We start from the raw sequence: 24,482 nt of genomic DNA, 5'->3' as shown, positions 1-24,482 counted from the left end.
AGGAACAGATTGCTCCAGTGTGGGTCCTCCATAGGGCCACAAGTCCTGCCAGCAAACTTGTTCCAGCGTGGGCTCCTCTCTTCACGGGTCCACAGGTCCTGTCAAGAGCCTGCTCCAGTGCAGGCTTCCCATGGGGTCACGGCCTCCTTTGGGCATCTCCATGCTCTGGTGTGGGGTCCTCCATGGACTGCAAGTGGAGATCTGCTCCACCATTAATCTCCATGGGCTGCGGGACACAGCCTGCCTCACCATGGTCTTCACCATGGGCTGCAGGGGAATCTCTGCTCCAGCACCTGCAGCACCTCCTTCCCCTCCTTCTTCACTGACCTTGGTGTCTGCAGAGTTGCTTCTCTCACATATTCTCACTCCTCTCTGCACTGCTGTTGTTTTACAGCATTTTTCCCCCCTCTTCAAATATGTTATTGCAGAGGTATTACCACCCTTGCTGACAGGCTCAACCTTGACCAGTGCTGGGTCCATCTTGGAGCCAGCTGACATTGGCTCCATTGGACATAGGGGAAGCTTCTAGCAGCTTCTCAGAGAAGCCGCTCCTGCAGCCCCTCCACTACCAAAATCTTGCCACGCAAGCCCAATACAGGAGTACTCATACAAGTAGTCTTTGGCACTGCATTATGGACTTAAGATGTGAAGACATCCTAATTGTGCTCTTCTGAGACTTTTTGGTAACTATTTATTTATGTAATACCATTTATTCAAAAGGAATGCATATAAATCCTCATTCTTTAGAAAACATTAATAAAGAAACAATATCCTTCCTCAGACAATGTTTAAACTTGGTTTTCCCCAGGGATATCTTTCTGTTCTTCCTTTCATAATGAATTTGCCTTTCTGCTTAAGTATTCCATGCTTTGTGGTTGCTTTCACTAGGTATGTACAAAAGTCAAGAAAATTAATGCAATAGCCATGGTATTTTCAGTTCTAGAGTATGTTTCCCTAAGTTCTTATTTTGACCTGTGGGGATTTTATTATCTGAACTTTTAATAAACAGAGCAACTTTAAACTGATGTCTTCATCAGCCTTTGCAAAGAGTACCTATCCCCTTTGCTAGAATCTGACCAGAAAAATAGCAGATTCATCTCAACTCTGTATCAAAATATTCAACTCAATTTGGCATAGCAAGACCAGTTAATGTTATAACCCACAAGGGCAATCCTCTTGTAATCAAACCCTAATGCCTGGGGCTGGTCTGTAAGTGCAAGAGTGCATCAGTTACTCTCAGCCACTGCGGCTGAATGCATGGGGATACTTCTTCTGGTGGGGATTACTCTTTCAGCAAAGCAAATCCTAAAGGATCTTTGCTCTTGAAGGATTCTAAAGAACTTTGTGGATCTTTTTATTTCACTGCAGTTGTCTGTTAACAGCTGGCATCAGTAATTGGCAAATTATCACCTGCAAAGTGACAAAGGCATGTTACCTCCCACCTGTTATTCATTTAGATTCATGAGATAGGCTGAAGTATATAGGGTGTTGTTGATAGTGTGCTGCTCTTTTTCCTTTAACCTTTGAGTGATAAATTTAATGAATTCAATAGGATTTCTAGGGAATCCTTAGCAAGTCAACTTTTACATTATCGGTAATCTCTTTAGGAGATTAGTGTCTATGATGTAGGTCTAGTAATTGAATTTGAAGTAACAGAGAATTGACTAAATTAATGCCAGGGAGTACAACTTTGCCTTTAGCCCAGCTTCTGACCTTCCAGAACAGGACTGGCCAACCTGCCCTTCGTGGCTGGATGCAGCTTGTGCTGGTGCTACGCCCATGAGCAGGGATGAGATGAAGGTGCCTGATATTGCCAGGCTTCTGAAGTGCAAAGGAACAAGAAGGCAGTGTCACCTTCAGTCTAGCACTCCCTGAGGTATGCATCCGGTGGCTCAGGGTGATCAGGAGGTGTCAGGTGCAGGTGACATAGTGAGATTTGCTCTTCTGGCTTTGCTCTTTCTTAGACGCTGATCTCAGGGATTTTGACAGCCTTGAGCAGCCACTCCTTTCCAGGAACCAGCACAGCACCCTGTAATTCACAGCACTGGTCATATGGGGAGAGGTGCAAGCATACATTGTGTGTTTGGAGTATCAAGAACAAAGTACAAATTTTTCAGATTTTTAGCCCTAAAACTGGTCTGCAACCTGGCTAAAGGGATTCCTATCATTTGCTTGTTTTTTCTTAACAAACTAATGTTTGTTTTAGTGCCAGGCTGCAGTTGGCTCTGGTGTGGCTTGAGGAACAGAGGAGAGTGCAAAAAAGGCACATTCTGTTTTAATTTCTTTGTTGTTGCACAATGTCCAACCGAGAAGAAAGTGGAATTCCTCTTGGCCTCATGCAGTATAAGGTCCAGAATAAAACAAGGTTGTTAAAGCTCCTGACAATATAAATGACAATGTATCTTTTATATAAATAGGCCATATGCTTTAAGGAAATGCTGTCAGAGACAAATCAGTTCAGACCAAATAAAATTTTTGCTCTTTCTAGTCAAGATCTTTGGCAGCTAATTAAAACATGGGTTTTTTCAACAAAAAATAAAAAAGTTCTAGAAATACCTTTTCCACAAAAAACTGTTGCCTTTCTCATTGTTGCTAGTATATTTCGTCATCATCTGAAAAAGAAATTTCAGTTAACTTCACCCGTAACTTCCTAACATCTGTACCTAACATTTCCTTGTAATTTATTTCACAATTTAATTTCTCCTTTTTATTTTAGTCTTGTAGACTTTCTCAGGGAATTATCTCTCTTTCTTGCATTGTCTTTCTGCTGAGCAGCCAAGTAGGAACAAATTCTGTACTCAGAAAATGTAATCATCTTGGCAACAAACAGGAGATGATGCCAAATTTCCCTTCTATCACATCTTTACTACAGGTACCGAACAAATATGTTACTACATTTCAAATAATATTTTCACACCACAGATTGTTTTTTCTATTTAGCAGTTTTTCTAAACAAAACAAAATATTTCCATGGTAAAAATCTACTGTGGTAAAGTCAGACCTTTATGTAGCTGTATGGACAATCTATAGCGGTTGGGAGAGGAGTGTTGTTTCTTTCAGTTTTCCACCTGTATGTTTGGAAACCAAACTCCTGAGTGCTTGCTCTGTGATCTGGGTAAGAAGAGATACATCGTATGTCCTGAAATTGTGGCTGGCTCTTGGTATGACTGTCTGACAAGATTGACCTACTTCACAAGAAAAACATGGATTGTTTTTAAAATGAGCTATTTTTCAGGTAGCTATGGGTGCTAGTCTCCTAGTTGCATTTATGTAGAAATGAAGGTCAGTAGGACAATGGCAATCTCATTTAGAAGGGAAGATATTTTTATAATGTCCTGCAGAGTAAATTTCACTTAAATCCTCTAAAATTCAATCCTGTCTCATCTCACACATGAAAATATGAGACTGACATGTTTTCCTGATGGTATTTTTTCACTGTGTAATTAAGGTGTAAGTTTTAAAAGCTGAGTCTGAATTTCTGTCTTTGGTATTTCACTGTTGATTTGATCCCGTGAGCTCCCCAGATGTCTTGTCAGGAGAGATAGCAGGAAAGTATTGAGATATAACCATCTGTGTATCACCTGTTTTCTCAAGGCAACACAGTTTCCCCTCAGTGATAAGTCATTCTTTTTCGAAGGCAAAATTTGTGCTGTGTGGCCTTGGTTTTTTTGAAATGTGACATGTGACAGAATATTTCCTTATTTATCACTCTGAGATTTCTATCCAACCATCCAGCCTTTGAAACTGCAGAGGACTGGTCACTGTTCTCTCCTCAGCAGGACTTTATTGCTGGTAACTCTCATCGTCCAGCTTTTGGTGAACGGAAGAAAAGAAAACAGCATCTACAATTATGCTCTCCGGGTGCTTGCTTGTTCTTTCTCTTGTTCACAGTGCTTTGCAGCTGGTGGGTAAGTGCCTCCCCCTTGCTTCCCGTAAAGGTGTCTGTGAAAGAGGTTCCATATCCTTTGGCATTTCTGGGTGATTCATGGTTCTGTGCCTATATGTACATTATTAGTTTGGAACATATAGATGGGGAGCCTCTTAATGGCGGGCAAAAGGCAAGGGCAGGATCCAACAGAAAAAAGAAATGGATAGAGAAGGAAGCAAAAACTGAATTCTTAATGACTTCATTCATAGATAGTGGCACTATCATTTCAATAACCCCAGAAGATCAGACCTAAGAAAATAATGAGATATGTTTAAGTGTCTTTTTTTTTTCCCCAAATTTTATTTTTTTATTCTTTACTTCTGTGTTCTGATTTTGAGCTGTTGGTGTCTAGATAATGGTTAGTAAAATCAGGCAGGAAAAATTCCAGGAGTGGTGAAATGTGGAATTATTTGTAGGACATTAAGATGGTCACAGATGACTGTGCATTCTAGAGAGACTTAGTGCTTATAAAGAGGATTATTTTCATTCACTGTTTTGAACAGACTCACTGAATTCACTGGCATTGATAAAGTGGAGGAAATAAAATTTTTGTGAAATGAAGTTGGATAAAATTTAGGAGAGTTATTGTAGAATTGCAGTGACAATATTACTGCCATCCCTTTAGCTGTGCTTCAATTGTAGGTGTTAAACAGATGGCTTCTGGTAACCTGAATGTTTAAGGTTAAATCTTTTTAGCTTTGTAAATTGTTATGGATTGCCTTGGAACACGTGGTGTTTTTTTAATTACCCATGGTATCACTGCAGACCAGAATAATTATTTTTAGTGTACTGTATATTATCAACTAAACAGATATCAACTTTTTGCAGGTTTTTAAATTAAATTTCTTCAGGTTTTAAATACATTTTAATTAAATATGACACCCAGTGATCAAGAGATAGATGTATGAGGAACCAAAACTGGTTATGAATCCCACAAGCTTTGGAGGGAAATAAAACTAGGTGGTTCACAAAGTACACCACAAAGCAGCAGAGCAAATTCATAGGCATGATTCACTACTGATACTGATAAACTCACTGTGGGACTGAAATTAACTCAGCTACTTCTACTTTATATTTGAGCCAACACTGTAGACATGATCAGAGAAACTACTTGGAGAGCTAGGGACCCAATTTCCGGTACAGATGGACCTTCTGACTTCCATCAGCCTTTCCACATTGCCAAGTGGTGGTCAGATGCTACTACTACCCAGCCCTTGCTACTTTCTCAGACTGTGATTGGTTTCCCTATGTTGTTCCTAGTTTTACATTCCAATGGCTCATAGCAGATACCGCAGGTCTATGGGTCAGCAAGGTCAATGAGCCCAGAATACCCCCTGTGAGGTCCAGAGGTGTTCAGTGAAAAGGAAAGGAAATGTGAATTTGAGAGTGGGGAGACAAATGGCTCAGCAAAGATGGCTGTCACCTCACTAGGAGACCTGTAAGATCTGCCAGGGTGAGGAAAGTTTGTAGAGGTCAGAGGTCTACATGGCCATGCATGTGAGGATAGGTGGAAATAGGGTAATGGTAATAGCAGTGTAGTTGAGGGAATTCATGTGACTGATGAAAATCAATCCAACAAGCTGCACTCAGCTGTGCTGATGCTGCTGACTGCCACTAATCTACAGTATGTTGACATATAACAATGAAATACATATCTTATTGTCTACCTTATTGCTTTTTAATCAGTAAAATTGATCTTGCACTGGACTGCTCAAATACATCATGTTTTTATCAAATACGAATGCAATGTCTCCTTGTTCATGTGAATGGGAAGCAGAATCATGTCACATATCCACTATACATATATTCTATATTAACCATTTACTATGTATTGTTTTGTTTCACAGAAACTGAAACATTTTTACTGTATAATAAAGACCACAAGCTCTGTCTTCAGGCATCTATCACGCAGTCAGTTAGAACTGCAACTTGCCATCAAGACAACGAATCACAAAAATTCAGGTGGATCACTGATCATCAGCTTATGAGTGTGAGACTGAACCTATGCCTGGGGGTGTCATCGAAGGAGGATCAGGCTGTGATCACTCTGTATCCATGTAATCAAACAAGTGAGCTCCAGTGGTGGGAATGCAGAAATGAAAGCCTTCTTGCAATCCAAGGAGAAGATTTGTTTTTCTGTCCTGGCAATGAAGAACATGATAATGTTTTGTTAAAGAAGGAGCTGAATGCAAAGAATAAGTGGGAGATCTATGGGGCCATGGATGTTTTATGTTCCCGGGGTTATGAAGGTACAGAAAATTGATTCTTTTGTCCTTTGCACTAATTTCTTTGTGAGTATTAGAGTGTTCTGGATCTTTGGCTCTGACTACTCTGATTCCTTCAGTGACCATCAGAGTTTTAGAAAATCAGTGTACTGAGGGAGTTAGCCTTAAATTTAATGTCATATTTATGTCAAACTATGTGTTATATACACAATATTTTTAGTATAAGTATTATATTAGTATCACAAGTATTATAAGTATTACATATACTCTTTATATATTCTCTAAATAGATATTATATATTAGTATACACATATATACATACTCACTCTTATACTACATATAAGTATTCTCTAAAGTCACTATTGCTCACCATTGTGTGTCACTACTTTGTTAATAGAGAGCATAAACACTAATAAGCTTCTTATAGAGCACCATGGAAATGTAATTATATCTTCAAGAAAGAAGCACAATATGGGTGAGCTGAGAAAGGGCTGGAAGTACCAGTGTAGACAGATGAAATGTGGCTTTTGTAACTCAGCAGATGAGGATGTTTATGGAATAATTATAATTACCAGCGCAATTATCCTTTGTGATTAACTGAAGTCTGATTGATCTGAATGTCTTTCCCACATTCAGAATGAACGTTCTGAAAATCATCTCACAGGATGTTTGAAGTATTAAACTCTGAGCCTTGCATGTGGGAGCTGCTCCACAGTATGTGAGATACTTAAATGGTTACTGGAATAATAACAGAGATGGATTGTCTAACCTGATGTTTATTTTTCCGGGAAGTAGGACTTCTAAATATTAGTTCCTCCTCTTGCACATTTTATATAAATCTTAACATTGTTTAAAATAGTAGTATCTTAGAGCAGAGGTCTGGAGCCTTAGTAAGTTTGTAAAAGCATATTGAACAAAAATCTAGTTGTAGATCTCATTTATGAAATATTACTTTACATCACAATAGCACTTCTCTAAAACATATGTCAGCAGCTTAAGTCTGAAAAAGTGTTGAAATTAATTTTGTTATGGTTATGGGAAAGGTAACATGGGAAGCACTTTGAGATTCAATTCAGTCATTAGCATATGCTTCCTATTTTTCACAGTTTATATTCATTTATTATTTCCCATACTACCTTTGTCATTTTGTCTTCTCAGAGACATTTACACTTCTAGGAAATGCTTTCGGGGCACCCTGTGTATTTCCTTTCATGTATAATAAGCAATGGTATGCTGGGTGCACAGACGCTGGCCGGTCAGATGGCCGGCTCTGGTGTGCAACCACTGCAGACTATGACACAGACCAGCGATATGGATTTTGCCCATTAAAAGGTACGTTACCTGTTCCCATGCAGTTCCCCTCACTGTGGTATTGGCAAACCAGCACTAACAGTATATGGATATCTTTATAATAATGCATAGTTTACAAGAATGTACTTTAGTATATAGTGTATTGCCACATCCTGCATATCTCTACACAAGGAAATAATATGTTGCATAAAGATGTGGAGAAAAGTGTGATTGAAAAGTAAACCAGCATGCAGTTCCCACTAATTGTGGGGGTGTTGCTGAGCAGCATGATAATTTTGAGCTCCTCACTGTTTCCCAGTCAGGATGTGTGCTGTCACTGTTGTAAAACCCTTCTCTGAGGAGCCCGTTGTGATGATGTGGGCACAAAAATGAGTGCTGTAGGATGATTAATGATGAAGTTAACATTTCAGTCTGCACGATTCTCATGTGAATATTTCGTGAAAATGTGCCCTTTTATCCATGCTATTCCCTATCCATATATGCCTGGGAAACAGTCTTTCCATCCATTCTGGCAACTGCCTCCCATCCCTGGCATTTCTGTACAACTTCAATCTCTTTCTGAAAACTGTCTACCATTTCTGTGGTCACTTCCCCCTTGTTCTTGACAGGGGACCTTTGCATTCAAGGCATTGAAGACTCCTCCTGACACTTCTCATCTTTCCCCTATGTTCCTCCTCATTGCTCCTGTTCAACATTATGTCTCTTATTACTAAAATGCTTCTTTACCCCAGTTGATTCAAAATGTTCTTTTGGTGTGGTTCAAATCCATAGTCAAATATGCTTTCCAGGTCCCTACAAAGATACCTAGGACACTGAGCCCAAAAAGCATGCAACATAGGGTCAGTGAATAATTTTCAAAGCTTCTGAATGTCAGTCTGAGCTCTCGGTTCTTTTTTAAAATTCAACTTCATAATGACTTTTGGGAAAAATCAAGTATCTGATTCACTTTTGTGTTGTGCTCTATTAGAGCATGTATATAGGTCTTCAACAGACCAAAAACACAAAGGTAATTAGAAGAAGAGCACAATGCAGCTCAGCACCATTGCTGTGCCTGGGCTCTGAAGCTGTGTGACAGGCTCATCCAGAAGCCCTTCCCCATGCCTCCTGTAACATTTTCAGTGCTCTTGAAAGAATAGCACAGGTGACATTTGATGAGCATGCCTTGCATAATGAGGACCTGCAACTCATTTTTCTGTGGGTGAGTTTCTATCACCCCCAAATTAATTATTTTCTCCACAGATAAAGACACCACCTGGACTACAGATCTGTTAACAAATGTACACTACCAAATAAACTCTGAGTCGGCTCTCACATGGCACCAAGCCAGGAAGAGCTGTCAGCAGCAAAATGCAGAATTAATGAGTATCACAGACATTCATGAACAAACATACATTAAAGGTAAGGAAGTAAAGCAAACCCTGACTTACATTCAAGCTCTGTTCAGTCCTTCATCATAGCTAAGGAATATTTAGAATGGTTTTGGCTAATGTCTATGGTCCTAAATAGGCATGAGTAAGTAAAAAAAAAAAATCTTTTAGAATTTGCAAGTTCATATAAAAATCACTGCCAAATTTAATTACGATTCAAAGTATTCCAGCATCCTGCAAGTGTAACAGTTAGGCTTTCTATTTAAAAATGTTATCTTATATTGAAACTTTGTTGATTTTTTTTTTTTTTTTTAAGAAGAAAAGAAATTCTGAAAATTGAAAGAAGTGAAAGTTTCATTTCTGGTCAAAAGGAACCTTTAAAACAAATTGAAAATAAGAGAAAATTGATACCTTTGTGCCAAAAGAAAGATGTGTTTTATGTCAAATGCAGTTTGACATCTGATTTTTTCATTTGACAAACTTAAAAGTATCAGTTATTCACACCAAATCGTGACGCTACCTACCCATGTATTGCTGGAGGAATGGTATGGAAGAATCTCGTTATTTTTAAAGATGAATTTAACTTCTAAGAGCTTTAGTATTATTGTTTATATTTACACTGTACCAATATTTCTACTTAAATCCAATGTTGTACAGAATTACCATATTCTACAGAAACACTTTCATTTTGGATATTGTCTGTCACATCACATCTGTGCTCATTTTGCATTAAGTGATAGAATAAGGGGGTTTTTTGTTTGTTTGCTTTTTACAGTAATCAAAGCTTCATCATATTTCAATTTATCAGTTATCTCAGCATCTAAAGATATTTGTAGTTAGATATTTAAGAACTGTAAGTCTTCCTAGAGACATTATTAGTGACTATTGCTAATAAAAAAAATGATTTATAAAATCAGTTATCTTCTTTTGGTTATTAGAGTTAACAGAAGATACAGATTCTGCACTGTGGATTGGACTCAACAGACTGGACTTGAGGAGTGGATGGGAGTGGATTGGAGGCAGCCCTTTCCAGTACTTAAACTGGGCTCCAGGTAGCTGTGACTTTATTTGATTCTGTATTTCTGAAGAAAAAAAATACATAGCTCAAATACTGCTTTAAATTCTATTACTGGATAGATATGTCATGAGATAGGTATTTAGCTTTTCTTGCTTTAGCTTTAGAAATAACTTTTTTTTTTTTTTTTTTTTAATGGCAATGTATGCCAGAAACTTCTGTGTATTGCAAAAATATTTCAGGTCTGAACACTGTCTTTCCCAAAAATATACAGTCTTCCATGTCTTGTCTGTAGCAACAAAGCTATGAGGGGGTTACATGTTCATATCTGCTTAAATGATACTACATTTTATACAGACATTCCTACTACTGGAGATCTACCTCAGTTCTTGCCAAAGCTGGGAAGGGGGCTCTCACTTCAGCCAGGAGCGATTTCTCCTGTGCATTTTAGAGCTTAGAGCTCTATTTGCCTTTCAGAAAAGTTTACTTTCTTTTCCTGTACTTTTCCCAAAGGAAACCCCTCTCCAGAATCTGGAAAACTCTGTGCAGTTTTGAATCCTGAAACAAAAGCTAAATGGCAAAATTTGGAATGTGATCAGAAACTTGGTTACATTTGTAAGAAAAGAAACTTTACCCTGGTTCCCTCAGGTATGTTGATATATGTTGATAATTAAAAGTTAAAGCTCTTATCTGAATTCCTTGTCATTCACATTGACAAAGATGAGTAGGAGAATTTTATTAGAAATAGAAACTATTCCTTGTTTATCTGGTTTGTTTTTTACAACCATTGCACCCTTTCTAGGCTGATTTCCAGTCCCACAACACACAGAAAGAAACAGGTATAAGCAAAGAATGTCCAACTTATCCTATCTGTCCATGGTTTGGTAGTCAGGCCTCCACTTTGGATACACACCCTACTGAGCACAAAAAGGGAGAACAAACCAAAAATTATTCTTAAGGAGAGGGATGTTAGTAAAAATAAGCAAAAGGAAGAAAGACCAACACATTGTAAAGATAAAAGATATTATAAGTATATAAAAATTTCCCTGTTGGTGTTTCCCCTATGTGTATGTCTAGTTGTAAATCTGTCTAGGTGACTTTTACTCTGTCAATATACTTAAACTTTTAAAAAGTCATATGCATTCTATGTTAGGTGCAGATAACTTCTGATTTTTCTTATCTGACAAATAAATACTAAGTAATACGGAAGCTGTTAATACGTTAGTGTATTTGTTACAGACATTTGACTATGTAAGAACCCTACAATTTCTATTAAATAATACTTGTATTAAAAAGCTTTCCTTTTCTAAGCTAAAAATCGCCAGATTTAGAATCATATTTATGTTTATTATGTTTTATGTCCATCATTTCTTTATAATGAGAATTTCCAAAGAAAATGTTTAGTTTAGAACTTTTGTGTAGAATAAGTGAAAATATTTTCAGTATCATGTCCCTTGCATGGCATTTGAACTCCTCTAAAAGAGATGTTTGTTCCCAGGTGACATTGGGCCTGTTGCTTGCCCAGATGGATGGAAACCATATGTAGATCACTGTTACAAGATCTTCAGGGAGACCAAAGTATGGGAAGAAGCTTTGATGTCTTGTCAGAAGGAAGGGAGTCACCTGGCCAGCATCCAAAGTCTTGAGGAACACAGCTTTATAGTGTCTCGGCTTGGGTACAGTGAGTGTTTCAAGGGGGTGGGCGGGGTGGTGTTTGCCTTTGCATGTAAGAAGCACCAGCCAACTGAATTGAGATGTAGCAGCTGTATTAACACAAAACACTGCAGCCAAAGACATGCAAGGAGCCAGAGGTCCAGTGGCATCAGGCTGGCGCAGTTTCCTTTCTGCTTCAAAATGGATGCCCCCTTCTGTGCTGCAACTTTCAGACTTACCCAACTATCTTGACTTGTTCTTTGGTTTGCATGAGGGTAGAAGGACATCAGTCATCCCAGTGACAAGCTTTCTTAGTGAAAGGATTATGAAATATAACTTCCACTTTCAAAGAGTGCTTTTAATGGAAAAATAACATATTTGTACTGCTTTCTGTGCATTTGGGGAACTTACAGGGTGGCTCTAAGTCATTTTCCATGTTTTGTGGTCAACCAGCACCCAGATCAACAAGTTCACAGGTCTCTGCAGAGTGATGGAGGAAACCTACTAAAGAAAAATTTAGCTCTCTACACTGCCAGATGGAAAAGATCAGAAAAGCTAGCCAAGGAGGTTTCCAGGCAGCAAGCTGTGGAATTGCCTGGGCTGCCTAAAGAACCATACTCAGGTCACTGGATCTAACATGTCAGAGAGGTCTCGTTGTGGCTTTTTTGAAATCTCTGGCAGAAACATGAGGAGTCTGTAGACACGTTGCTACTTATTGCCCCTGTTAACTATTGGTTTGTTTCTTTTTTTTTTCATGCTTAGAGGTTTTATTAACAATTGAAAAAGTGAAAGATATTCAAGAGAGAAAAAAATCCTTTCTGAAGAAAAAGTAATTTGCTTGGTGTCCAACCATACAAGGAGATATTTTGGGTTTCTTATACTTTTTGATTCTGGTATCATACCCCTGTTTAGTGACTACTAAAGAAATTGTGAATATCCTTCCATATCTTTCTTTCTTTCTTATTTTTGTGAATGCTGCCTGAACTTACCTTTCATTTTCCTTGCTTTCCTTTCATTAAGAATGCCTAAAACCATAGTTTAGGCCAGAAGGAATCCTGGAGGTCATTTGATCCAGCCTTGGCTTGGAGCAGGGCCAGTCCCAAAGTTAGATCCAGTTGCTGACAGCCTTCCCCTGCTGAGTTGGATGTTGTTGAAATTTTGATTTTAATTATTGCCTAAACAAGTGATCCTGAACTGAGGGGCTGGGCTTAGGGATTTTCTCTGTTTTGTTTTGTTTTGTTTTTTTCCATTTTGTGGAAAGAAGCTTAAAACATCCATGTTTCAAGTTACATTAAAACAGTATTTTGAAATCTGACCAAGACAACAGAACCTAAAAAGTAACTATTCACACAGTTCTATAGTACCACCATGGTGTATTAACATTAGGCTGGTAATTTATTCTTCTTCCACTGCTATGAGGAAAAGAAGCAAAATTTTTTTATCTAGTGCAGGGATTTCATTACAGCCTAATTTTCCAATGCATACTATCTTTATTCTAACATCTATGTGAAAATATTAATTTTTAAATTATCATGCAACACTAAATAATTTTATGTTTCATAAATTTATGAAAGGGATTATATGTTCTAGAGCTCAAGGGTACTGTGAAAAGGATGCAGTGGCATAAGAGGTCTTTTCTAGTTCTGTATTTCCATGTTTTAGAGCCGACAGACAAGCTATGGATTGGGCTGAATGATTATAAGGTTCAAATGTATTTTGAATGGAGTGATGGTACACCAGTGACATACACAAAATGGCACGTGGGAGAGCCATCCACCACAAACAACAGGCCAGAAGATTGTGTACTGATCAAGGGCCAGGTAACATTACTCAATACATATTTTACTTTAATATTGATACTAACTTCTTAATAAAAGAATAATGTGCCCTGCTATTTCAGCAACTGGCTAGGGCCAGAAAAGGGTATGTGGGGACAAAGGATGAAGTTAAATATGACCTTTCATTAAAAAAAAAAAAAAAATGATTGCGTTACGGCATCATTGATGAAATTTTCTCTGTAAGTTCATCTGAAAGTCACTGATCAAATTATTAGGGCTATAAAACAGGTCTCTGAATGTAGTTTAAGTACATTCTCCTGCTTTTTTTTCCTCTGGTGGTACAGGTGATGTGGCGATCCCTGCTGCCTCCTTTGTGCCTGCTCATCTGCCCATCCCTGCATGGCACAACTGCCTGTGCAGGGCCCTGCAGAACAGGTCGGGGACCAGCTCCCTGCACCCTCACCCCCTCTTAATCACTAGCAGCCATAGATGTACTATCATAGCCCAGTCTACTATTTCACTAATTGTGAACAGATTTGTTTTTATTATCAATTAGGGGAATTGGATAAGAAAAAAAAATAATTTCTGTTTCAAAATGAAAGGAGAAAGAAAATGAATAGTTTTTATTATAAAGAAAGAAATTATTAATTTTCTTTAGATTATTAATCTTCATTTCATTGTTATTTCATTTTTTTTTTCCTGCCACAGGATGGCGATTGGGCAGACTATATCTGTGAGAAGAAAGCTGGCTACATTTGTAAAAGAAAACCTATATCACAAATAGCTGGAGAAAAGGAAATTACTGATGCAGGCTGCAAAAAAGTAAGTATATAAGAATGGAAAATAATTTCTCAGATCAAAAAAGTACCTTGTCTGAGAATTATCTAGAATTATTTATATTATTTATGTATCTATATTTTTTATATTATTATGACATTTCTCAGTTACTTTAAACTTTAGAAAGCCATTTACAGAAACTGCTTAGAAGGAATTTGTAATTTCACTGAGAAAGGTTTCTAATTCATAATATTCATAATAATTGCGTTTCATTCACTTTGAAACAGTATAGCTCACTTAATACATGATATCACGATTATTTAAAAGTTATATGGAAATCCTAAAATCATGTTACAGGGCTGGAGAAGATATGGGACCTACTGCTATTTTATTGGACATGTTCCAGCAACATTTTCAGAAGCAAATACCACTTGTGAAGAAGAAAAAGGTTACTTAGCCACAGTTGAAAACAGGTATGATAATGACTTTTCCTTGGCTTTTAAATAGGAAATGGTAGTATGTTCTGAAATATTTCTGGAACTACAATTGTAACACAATGTCAAACAACAAGTTATCTAAGTTACAGATGAGATCTCTAGTTGAACAACAAATAAGTCTCACTTTTGTTTGTTGATTTATAGAGAGTCAGAATCCTATCATAAGGTCCTCTCCCCCCATCTGAAGCAAGGAAAAGGAGAAAAGGATTCATCATCAGATTAGACAAGTAGGATTTGGATAAATGACTTAGTTTTCTCTTGCGTCTTTATGATCCCTCTTACAGATATGAACAAGCCTATCTGATTAGCCTTGTTGGGCTGAGGCCTGAGAAATATTTCTGGCTTGGTCTCTCTGATGTGGAGGACCAAGGCACTTTCAGGTGGGCCAATGGTGAAGTCGTCTCCTTCACACACTGGGGTGCAGCAATGCCTGGTAGGTGCTGTGACAGTTGATGGTAGGTACTCTCTGAGGTCATGGTCCCTATTTGGGTTTATATTGGCAATGTCCTATGAATTTTATGTTTTAAGCTTTCAGTATATTTTACAAGAACTGGCAGTTCTCAAACCACATCTTTTAATTTCAAAAGGAACAATTTGAACTGCAGTTTTATATTGGGACATCTGATATATTTACCAATAAGATTAACCTTTTTGGCTCATCCTCACAAAGAGATAAACAGCAGTTACAGACAGCTCCTGAGACTATTCCACACTCATCCCTCTAGTGGAAAAGTTAGCCTGAGAGGAGAGTTTGAAACAGACCAACTGTAATAAGGATTTTAAGTTAGAATTAGAAAATCACAGTATCAAAATATGATCATACAATTACTTTTTTTACTTGTGTTACTAAGAAAACTGCATTCACGGGATCATACTCTGCAGAAGCACAGAAAACAAGATTTTGACGTGTCATGAGGAAATCTGTTCTCCCCAAGATACACTACATCCTTCCTAGTGATCACTTGTCTGAAAACTTTCTCAAAAATATTCAGTGAAGCTATAAATTGTAAAATAAAATAAAAATAATAAAAAATTGCAAAAGACTGCGAGTAATAAAACTTCTGTAAATGCCATGAGAAAAAATCTTGACAGGGAGTCTGTGGTGCCAGCAGGTGATCAGAGTATAAAGGGAGCACTTGGAGATCAGTCTGGAACAGTGAAGAAAAATTAGTTTCCTTGCATCTGTGTTCACTGAGGAAGAAAACGGGCTTTCTTTGCTGAAAGTTTCTTTGTGAGGGTATGATTGGAGAGTCTATTTCAAACTGAAATACCAGGAGAATATATTATAGAACAAATAAATTACCTGAAGAATAGCAAGTCAGGACTAACCACAGCTGCAAAAGCATCCAAGTGCTGTGAAGGTTACACTAAGTGAACTGTTCGCTTTAACGTGTAACTACCTGTTAAAACGCCTTGACGGCTAAGGGGTGAAAAAAGGCAAAGTTGGTGCCAATATATAAAATGGTTCCAGAGAGATGTGGGGAAATACAGACCAATAAGTCATTGGTAAATTAGCTGAATTTGTAATAAAGAATAGAATAAAGAAGATATAGTGGGAAAGATATATAAAATTACTTGTGTAAAGGGAGGTCATGCTCACAGATCTCCTAGACCTCCCCACAGGAGCCAAAAGCATACAAATAAGGGAAATGCAGTTAGTGTGGTCTATCTCAATTACCAAAAGCTTTTCACCTAATCTGACCTGACACAAGAAAACTCTTACATGAATAAAAATTTTGATCAAAAAGCAGGGAATGGAAGGTGGGGGTTTTTATGTGGGCTATTTTTCACTGGGGAAGAGTGTTCACCAACAGAGTCCCATAATGATCTGTGCCAAATCCCACACTGTTCAACATATTTACACACAATCTGGAAAAAGTGAAATAGTGAGGTGACAAGATTTGCTGATGATACTAAATTATTTCTGAAGACGGTGAAGATGTGCCTGTGAGAAAATGCAGGACAATCTCAGGAGAATAGTGACTGAACATGATCAGTAAAATGTCAGGTGAACTTTGATGCATGTAAAGTGATGCTGATAGGAACAAATATGTGTCTTGAATTGACATAAAATGATGGACTTAGAGCTGACCATTTAATGTTGAGTCAGTTCTTGGCACCATGGTAGACATTAAAACATCAGGTCTGTGCTTAACAGGAATCAGAAAGCAAATAAAATGTTAAGAATACTTAGGAAATAAAGAAAGAACATGAATAAGCCATTGTATAAGTCCATTGTGTGCATCTGACTGCATCTGCTATGATGTATGCACCTCTGGTTCCCTCTGAGAGAATATACTAAAATTACAGCAAATGTCACAAGTCTCTGTTGAGGTTTGCATACCTGCCCTATGTATGTACCAAGGGATTTGTTTCCATCTATATCAAAATCACTAGTGACCGAGGTTATGCTACCTGATATGAAACGGTAGGTCCTCCCTTGACTTCACAGTAAAAAAACTAAACACCAACTTAGTTTCTACCCATAGAAGTAATTATGCAGGACATTAAAAAAAAAAAAAAGAAAAAGCAGGATCCCAAACTAATTATGACCTCCTCAGACAGAAAATACTACTCTTTGCCTGTGTGAAAATCACTTAAATTATAACTCTGTTATTCAAGTGTTATTTTGTATAGCTGCTGCTCAAAGATTTTAAGTAAGAATTAAAGAATTTAGACTATGTAAAATATCCAACTTGTTTTTTGTTTCTCATAAAGGAAGTAATCCAGGATGTGTAGCCATGAGAACTGGGACTGCAGCTGGATTATGGGATGTTCTCGACTGTGAGACAAAACAAAAATATATCTGTAAGCAGTGGGCGAAGAGTGCAACAGCTCCACCTCTTCCAACTACTGCTCCAGTCCCCACATGCCCTGAAGGTTGGGTAGAAAACAACCATAGTAATTCCTGTTTTAAAGTAAGTGCCCAAATAGTTAAATGAAGAAGAAAGGCTTTTAATTTCTCAGGGAGGGGGGCGTAGGGGAGAAGACAGAAAAAGAAGTGACACCTTTATTTTGCAGTATCTGAGATTGGAATATAGAAAAAAAAAAAAAACAAACACAAAAACAACACACAAAAAACCCCAGAAAACCCCCAAACATCTCAGGGAATTATCAATAAGAGAAGAGAAACTAAGGAAGAAAGATAAGGTTGAATGGACTGGTCACAGGGGGACAGAGAATGACACAGGAAAGAAAATGAGGAAGTTTGTGTCCTAGGGGTTGAATGAATTGGAGCAGAAAAGGCAAGAAGAGGAACGTAAATATCAAGTCCTTAGAAAGACAAAGAAAAGAGAAAAAAGAAGAAACAAGAGACAATATTTGCAAAATTGTTGAGAGAACAATGTCAAAAGGCCATATTAAAAAGCAGAAGCAGCAAAGCTTGGCTGCTACATGGCTCTATATCCGTTGTGGTCACTAGGTTGTGCAAAGATTTATCTGAGGTGTGTGAGAGTTCAGGGAACAAAGCAGAGAAACAGTGAAGTGTATCCAACAAGTAGCACAATGCCTAAGGCTGGACCTTGTTAAGATAAGCACACTATCACCCCAAATAAAGCATAAAAAGTCACATAAAACCTTAATTAAATAAGTGTTTATGAAGGATATTTATTGGAGAGTTTCTGATGCAAAGTTACAGATAACTCCTATCTGAAGTACACTCAGTTATGTCTGAGCATGCATACAAAAGGATTTTGAACAAGAAATGAGGGTAATGTGCAAATATTGATTTAGTATCATGCAGAATAGACATGTGCTAAGTAAGTGTAAGATGTTAATATTTGTTAACACTTTATTGAATTAATGAGTTCTCTTTTTATTATGTTATTTTTTTCATTTCTTTCAAACTCAGTTGGAATGCTATTTACTTGGGTTGCTTTATTCCCATATCACCATTTTTAGATTTTGTCAAACTTGTGTATATTCTGTTAAACTACCAAAATGTTAGACATCATATTACAAATGTAAAGTGAGAGTTGTAAACAACCATAAGGTTATTCTTTTGTCTGCATCTTCAGATTCTTCCCAGGCCACCCTATCTCTCCACCACAAACACTCTCCTTTCCCTTCACCTTGAAGGTGGCCTGGGCCCTCCTCCAAGTAAAACAAGTTAAAGGAAATTGTATTCCCTTCTAGCAATTCCTTTCCTTTCCTTTGTTTGTTACCACTATGCTAACTTGCTAGACAACTCTAGTGCAAAAAATTTATGAACAGAGTAATTAATTCTATTTCTCTTACGGACTTGGCTTGTATGAAACCTCATTTATGGGTGAGTGAGACTATGAGTCTTTGTTTTATTATAACATAGATAATATGTTTTAAAGTAATTTCTCCATAGTGTTTTTACAGATCAAATACCAAAAAGAAATCATGGCTTGAAGCTCGAGAATTTTGTAGACAAATAGGAGGGGATCTGGTCACCATTAACAGTAAAGAGGAGATACCATTACTAGTAAGAGCAACATAGTGAGTATCTACTGTATATTTATCTTATCAGATTTAAGAGATGTTTCATATGAACTATTTGAATGCTCTTAGAGGATTTCTGAAATATACAGATTCCTCACAAGCCAAAAAACCTGTGATACTTTGAAATTTTATCCACTCATGAATGTTTTTAACTGTTTCATGAAAAAAAAGAGTTCTTTAATCTAGGAAATTAAAATAAAATAGTATCATGATTACTAGATATAATTTAGAAATACATGAAATTGTAGGGGTGGTATTTTTAGTTGGGTAGAAAACATGACCAATATACTTACTTTTGACTCACCTTGAAGTAGTCAATGCTGAGATAATTTTCTGAATCTGTGAAGGCCTTTCCTAAGAAAACAGAACATAGAGGAAATATAGGATCAAGTCTGATGAATAAGCTGTTGCCATGAAGCCATAGAAATATTAGATATTTCTATGAAGAACATATGCATCTGTATGCCCTTCACCAAAGGTAATAGGGTAATTATTACAATTTCACTGCACTTTACAATGTGTTCTAGAAAGTTTAATGACATATTTCTTGAGGTTTTTTTGTTGATGTTTACACACTGCTCTGCCTTGTCATTTCTGTTAGTGCCACTCGCTGTAGCTTTCAAAAAGTTTGGCTTGGTATATTTTCCTTGAATCCAGATGAAGGATTTGCCTGGAGTGATGGCTCTCCAGTAAGTATTTTAAGTTTTCGTCAAATTTGTTTGCTTCAGATGTTTTGGGGTTTGTACATGTATTTTTCGGGTTTTTCTGTAATCCTCATCAAAGAAAACACTAATCCTGCAAACATTTACATGGCTGTTAACCTTTATTATCATGACTAAAATCACAGCAATACATTTGAATGCATGGAAATAATCTATATCTCATCAGGGTCTGTAGCTTTCTGCACAGCACTCCAGCATATTTTCTTTTCCAATAATATAAAGTGAATACATGACATCAGAACATAAAAATTCATCATACTGGATCTTGTATCCTGTCTCTGGCAGTGGCCAGAAGCATCTTAAGAGTTAATCAAACAGCAAGCATATTTCCCAGTATACTCCTGCCTCCCTCAGTAAGTGATGGCTCAGAGTCTTTCAGAACCAGAGCTCAGACCTGTAATCTTAATTTATTTCCATGAATTTATCCAGTCATCTCTCAAGCCCATGCAAATATCCACAGATGTGCAAAATGTTCCTGCAGGATTCCACTGTTTATTACTCTCCCTTTACTCCTATTCTCTATTCCCTAATTTTTAATCCAAGCAATGACCTTTCTTCTTATACTGCAACATGTTAGTTTCCATGAAAGTTTTGGGAAGTGGTTTATCGTGAACTTTTTGAAAATCCCAAGTAGGTTATATCAAATGGTTCTCCCTTCCCATTTGGATGTTAGTTTCTTCAGAGGTAACTCCACTAGGTTTGTAGGACATGACTTCCCTCCCAAAAGGCACACTCCCATCCTCATTAACCACAGGGAAGGGAAGATGTGAATGTTGAATTGATGCACCGTAGGATCACTGCTACCAGACGGCTGTTGGACAATGTAATTTTGAACCAGGTCACAGTTGATGAAGTGATGAAGTGAAAACTACCTTGACTGCACATGGTTAGCATGAGTGGAATGGGGGTGAAGTTCATAGCTAGGTGGATTTAATTGGAAACAGTCCATTTGCCTGTTTCTACTCTGGCTGTGTCTAGGGCTTGAGGTGCAAACAAGAACAAAAACCCTTCATGGCAAGACAGTCTGATCTCCTGACATCATTGTCTTACTGTAAAATTCTTACAGCTTTCCCTATATTTGCACCTCTTTAGTGGGAGGCAGAATCCTTCAGACAAAACCAGGTTGTTTCTGTTTGCCAATGGAGAGTACAACTACTGAAACAGACAAAAAGAATAATAAAGATGATTTCTTCTGTAGGTTAGGTACACAAACTGGGATGATAGTCCAAGAAATTCAGGAGGACGCAAATTCTGTGGTGTACTCAACGGTGTGACTTTTTCTAAACGATGGTTTCTTTCGGTCTGTGAAGTACAGCTTGACTGGGTTTGTCAGATAAAAAAAGGTAGATTTATTCTTCTCTTTAAGCAAAAAGCTTACATAATTTATAAGTAGTTGCTCTCCTAATATAAGAGAGAAAAAGACAAAAAATTTAGAAGAACTTTTTCCAAATGGAGGTCAAGAACATTGGGTAGCATAATATAGGCCAGGATTTTTCAATGATAGATGATAAGAATAAATAAATAAATGTATTTATGTAAATTAAGATGTATAAATAATCCATGTGTTTGTGAGAGTTTCATAGATTGCAAAATTTTTTAATATTAAGAAGTTTTTGCTTGTATTTTTGTAATGTAGAAAGTAAGGAACTGTGAATTCCTTACAATACTGCTCTTTACATTGACACAGGTAAAGCTAAAAACCAAATACAATATGTTTGTACACCAAATATTTAGTGGTGCTCCAAGTTCTCTTTTAACATTATTTAGGATTGAACCACTTTTGGAAAAGCAATGGTTCAAAGCAGTGGTATTTCTTTCTTTATCAGAACCAGAAATAATTCACAGTCAGTATATGTAGTCATATATCATTTTGCTTACAAATATTTGGGACTGAGAGGATTTTTTGACAGAGCTAAAGTAAATCTAGTGAAAATTTTCTCCCTCTTGACCAGGAGACCCCTCTGGAGGATTATGGAATGTCTACTGATGGCTCAGTATAGGGGCTGTAAAACCAAAGTTTAAAGTGTTTGAGAGAAATCTACTGTGACTTACAGACTGGAAGAGCAATTTTCCCTTACATTGCTCTGCACAGGAATATGATCCAGCCAAAGCTGTGACTTTGAGGATGTGAAGCCCAGCTTATGACACAAAATTACAAGTAGATGACCATGCATATTGCATAATATGTAGCTGAAATGTGTGCTTAAGACTGCTTTCTAGCCAATGGCAAAGGAGTGCAGAATCTTTCTCTGCTCCTCACTCTGCTCCTTGCAGTCAGTCACAAGCTACATCACAAAACACGCTACGGAGAGGTATCACACCTTCTATTCTCTTGTTTTGCAGGAGTGTCATTAAAATCTGAACCAACTGACACCTATGGTAGGTTTTTGTGTATATTTATTCTTCTTGCTCATTATTTTTTATCAAAATTGTTATTGTAAAATGAGCTTTTGTGTTCTACAGATACAGAGTTTAAGGCTACCTTATTTATCTTCCAGCATATAAAACCACTGCAGATGGATGGGTCATATATGAAGATAAGCTATACTACACGAGCAAAGAATATGTCTCCATGGAAAAAGCCCAAGAGTTTTGCAGGATGAATTCTGCAGACCTGGCTGTTGTTAATAGTAATAGTGAGAGAAGGTTCCTACAGAGAGCACTAAAAGAAAATGTAAGAATCATTGTAAACAGTCAGCCTAAACTAGAAATGCTTTTGACAATCTGCTTGCAAAACCTGAGTTGTCTTGAAAGTAGACACATCAGCATTTTCACTAACAAAATCTGCCTGAGATGAGATCTATGAAATTTCCCCAAAACGTACCCTTTGGTCCCATGGGATTTGGTCTCTCCTGCTCTGCCCCAGCTGCGCTGAGGTGGTGAGGCAGGCTGGTGGTGACAGCCATGTGGGAAGGTGCCAGCTGTGCAGCTTGGAAAGCGGCTGGTGTGAGAGGGAGACTTGAGGTCGGCATTAGGCCATGCTGCAGTCCTGGAGGGAGAATGAAAGATGTGTACCAGTTTCTGACTCAAGATCTGCTTCTCTCCTACCCACCCTAAGGGTGCTGCAGGACTCAGCTCTGATGCTTCTGCATCTGAGTGTGTGAACACATCGCTGTGCCTAACTAAGCACATGCTTCACCGCATCAATTTCAGTGACTGCTCTCTGAACCTTATCAATGGCACATCCATTTCTGCTTGTTTTACTTTAAATATTATTATTTTTTTAAAAATTAAAATAGTATCTTTCTGTTTTAGGAGGAATCCTGGAGTCAGTCAAGAGGATACTTCATTGGTCTAAAAGTGAGTCTTGATAAGAAGTTTAGGTAAGTTAAGATGATCACTGCAGCTCTTAACATATAGAAACAAATACACTATTTTATGTAGCTGGAGGTACTAAATGTGTTGTTTTCAAGGACTGAAGGCAGTTCCACATAATGAATACAAAGCAGAATGGAATAGTCCTAGAATATTCTAAAGTCCAATGGTTTTCCCAGAAAAGAAATAGGAAAAGAATATTTTTTTCTTGAGTAAACACTTACCAAAGAAAGGCTTGGCAGCTGTACTCTCTGTACACACTTTCTCAAGTTTCTTTCAAAGATTTGCCCCCTAATTGGAGTGATACTTTACTATGCTGGATTTTATACCTATAAACACACACACTTAAAATCTGCTTCATACATAGCGTCTAGTTTTCTTATGCTTTTTATCTATATATCACAGCTTCAGAGAGGTCCTCCAGAATTAGGAAAATGTGGACAATGAGTACAAAAGCTGCTTCTGACAGAGATTTTTAAGGTAGCCTCTGCAATCTTCTGTTCCAGGAGAAAGGTCAGCAGAAACTTAACAGTACAGTAAAATTATAAAGTATTGTGAAAAGACCAACACACAAATAAAACCAAAACTAAAGTAAAAGCTACTGAAGAGCAAGACACTGACACTGCCTACCTTCCCATCTGCTAGTTAGGACACATCAGGGAGGTGAAATCTTGACCTGAAACAAATTTAGAGGAGATCTGAATTTAACCTTTCTATTTTAATGTCACTGTTGAGTGTCTGTAAATAACTAACCTTGGAAAGGGCAGAAAAGGAGCGGGGAGAGACAAGCTGGTAGTGACTGAGTGCATGAATCTAACCTCCTGATTTAGGACACAAATTAGGGAGATAGGGTCCAGTGAGCATTTTCTTTATTTAGATCAAGTGTATCGTTATCAGCAACAGAGAGATGAGGGAGCTGAACTTGCTTCCACTTCAGGCTGTGTGACCTAAATTCTGAGATATTGATTAAAATGCAGTGCCAATCTCTTCTTCCTTCAATAGCAGTGTATTAAAGTAAAAAGCATTTAAGCATAAAGAAAAAAATGTCATTTCTGATACTTCAGAAGGGCGTTTTTAAAGCTGATGGAATGTCCATTATTTTCCAGATACAAGACTTAATAGAAATAGCCAGTGAAGATACTTATCTTCAGAGTAAAATCCACAGAAAAGTATTTTTTCCTTGTTTGCATCTATAGAAACATCAGGAATGCTTAGACAGAGAAGCATAATATTAACTAGGTGATACAATGAAATCAGTTAAGATGAATAAAATTTAATATTCTTCTCTGTATTACATGTTATGGCTAAGTAAAAATAGTTTCTATTATTAAATGATGTCTGATAACTCCTGCCCATCAACAGAAAATATGCCTGGTGTTTTGTTCTATATATTTTCTTATATTTTACTTATTCTTATATTCTTATAT

The 24,482-nt window shown here is 37.4% G+C and overlaps 1 protein-coding gene across 1 annotated transcript in view; it reads left to right on the top strand.

The window, feature by feature from the left end:
• The first annotated feature begins 3,834 nt into the window (after positions 1-3,834).
• Positions 3,835-24,482, top strand: part of LOC141927378 (macrophage mannose receptor 1-like) — a 34,453-nt gene continuing 13,805 nt past the window's right edge. Inside the window, exons 1-18 of the mRNA XM_074834559.1 lie at positions 3,835-3,908; positions 5,776-6,177; positions 7,312-7,485; positions 8,704-8,862; positions 9,770-9,883; positions 10,360-10,494; positions 11,345-11,527; positions 13,162-13,319; positions 13,986-14,099; positions 14,412-14,527; positions 14,836-14,984; positions 17,270-17,469; positions 18,888-19,015; positions 19,620-19,707; positions 20,939-21,083; positions 22,084-22,119; positions 22,239-22,414; positions 22,996-23,063. Of these exons, the coding sequence (XP_074690660.1) occupies positions 3,851-3,908; positions 5,776-6,177; positions 7,312-7,485; positions 8,704-8,862; positions 9,770-9,883; positions 10,360-10,494; positions 11,345-11,527; positions 13,162-13,319; positions 13,986-14,099; positions 14,412-14,527; positions 14,836-14,984; positions 17,270-17,469; positions 18,888-19,015; positions 19,620-19,707; positions 20,939-21,083; positions 22,084-22,119; positions 22,239-22,414; positions 22,996-23,063 (2,603 nt within the window). The 5' untranslated portion in view covers positions 3,835-3,850. The remainder of the gene's footprint in view (positions 3,909-5,775; positions 6,178-7,311; positions 7,486-8,703; positions 8,863-9,769; positions 9,884-10,359; positions 10,495-11,344; positions 11,528-13,161; positions 13,320-13,985; positions 14,100-14,411; positions 14,528-14,835; positions 14,985-17,269; positions 17,470-18,887; positions 19,016-19,619; positions 19,708-20,938; positions 21,084-22,083; positions 22,120-22,238; positions 22,415-22,995; positions 23,064-24,482) is intronic.

Source organism: Strix aluco, chromosome 1 (assembly GCF_031877795.1).
Source record: "Strix aluco isolate bStrAlu1 chromosome 1, bStrAlu1.hap1, whole genome shotgun sequence".
Taxonomy (NCBI): Eukaryota; Metazoa; Chordata; class Aves; order Strigiformes; family Strigidae; genus Strix; species Strix aluco.
Note: the sequence above shows the minus strand (reverse complement) of the source record. Positions and strands in the feature narration are given on the sequence as shown.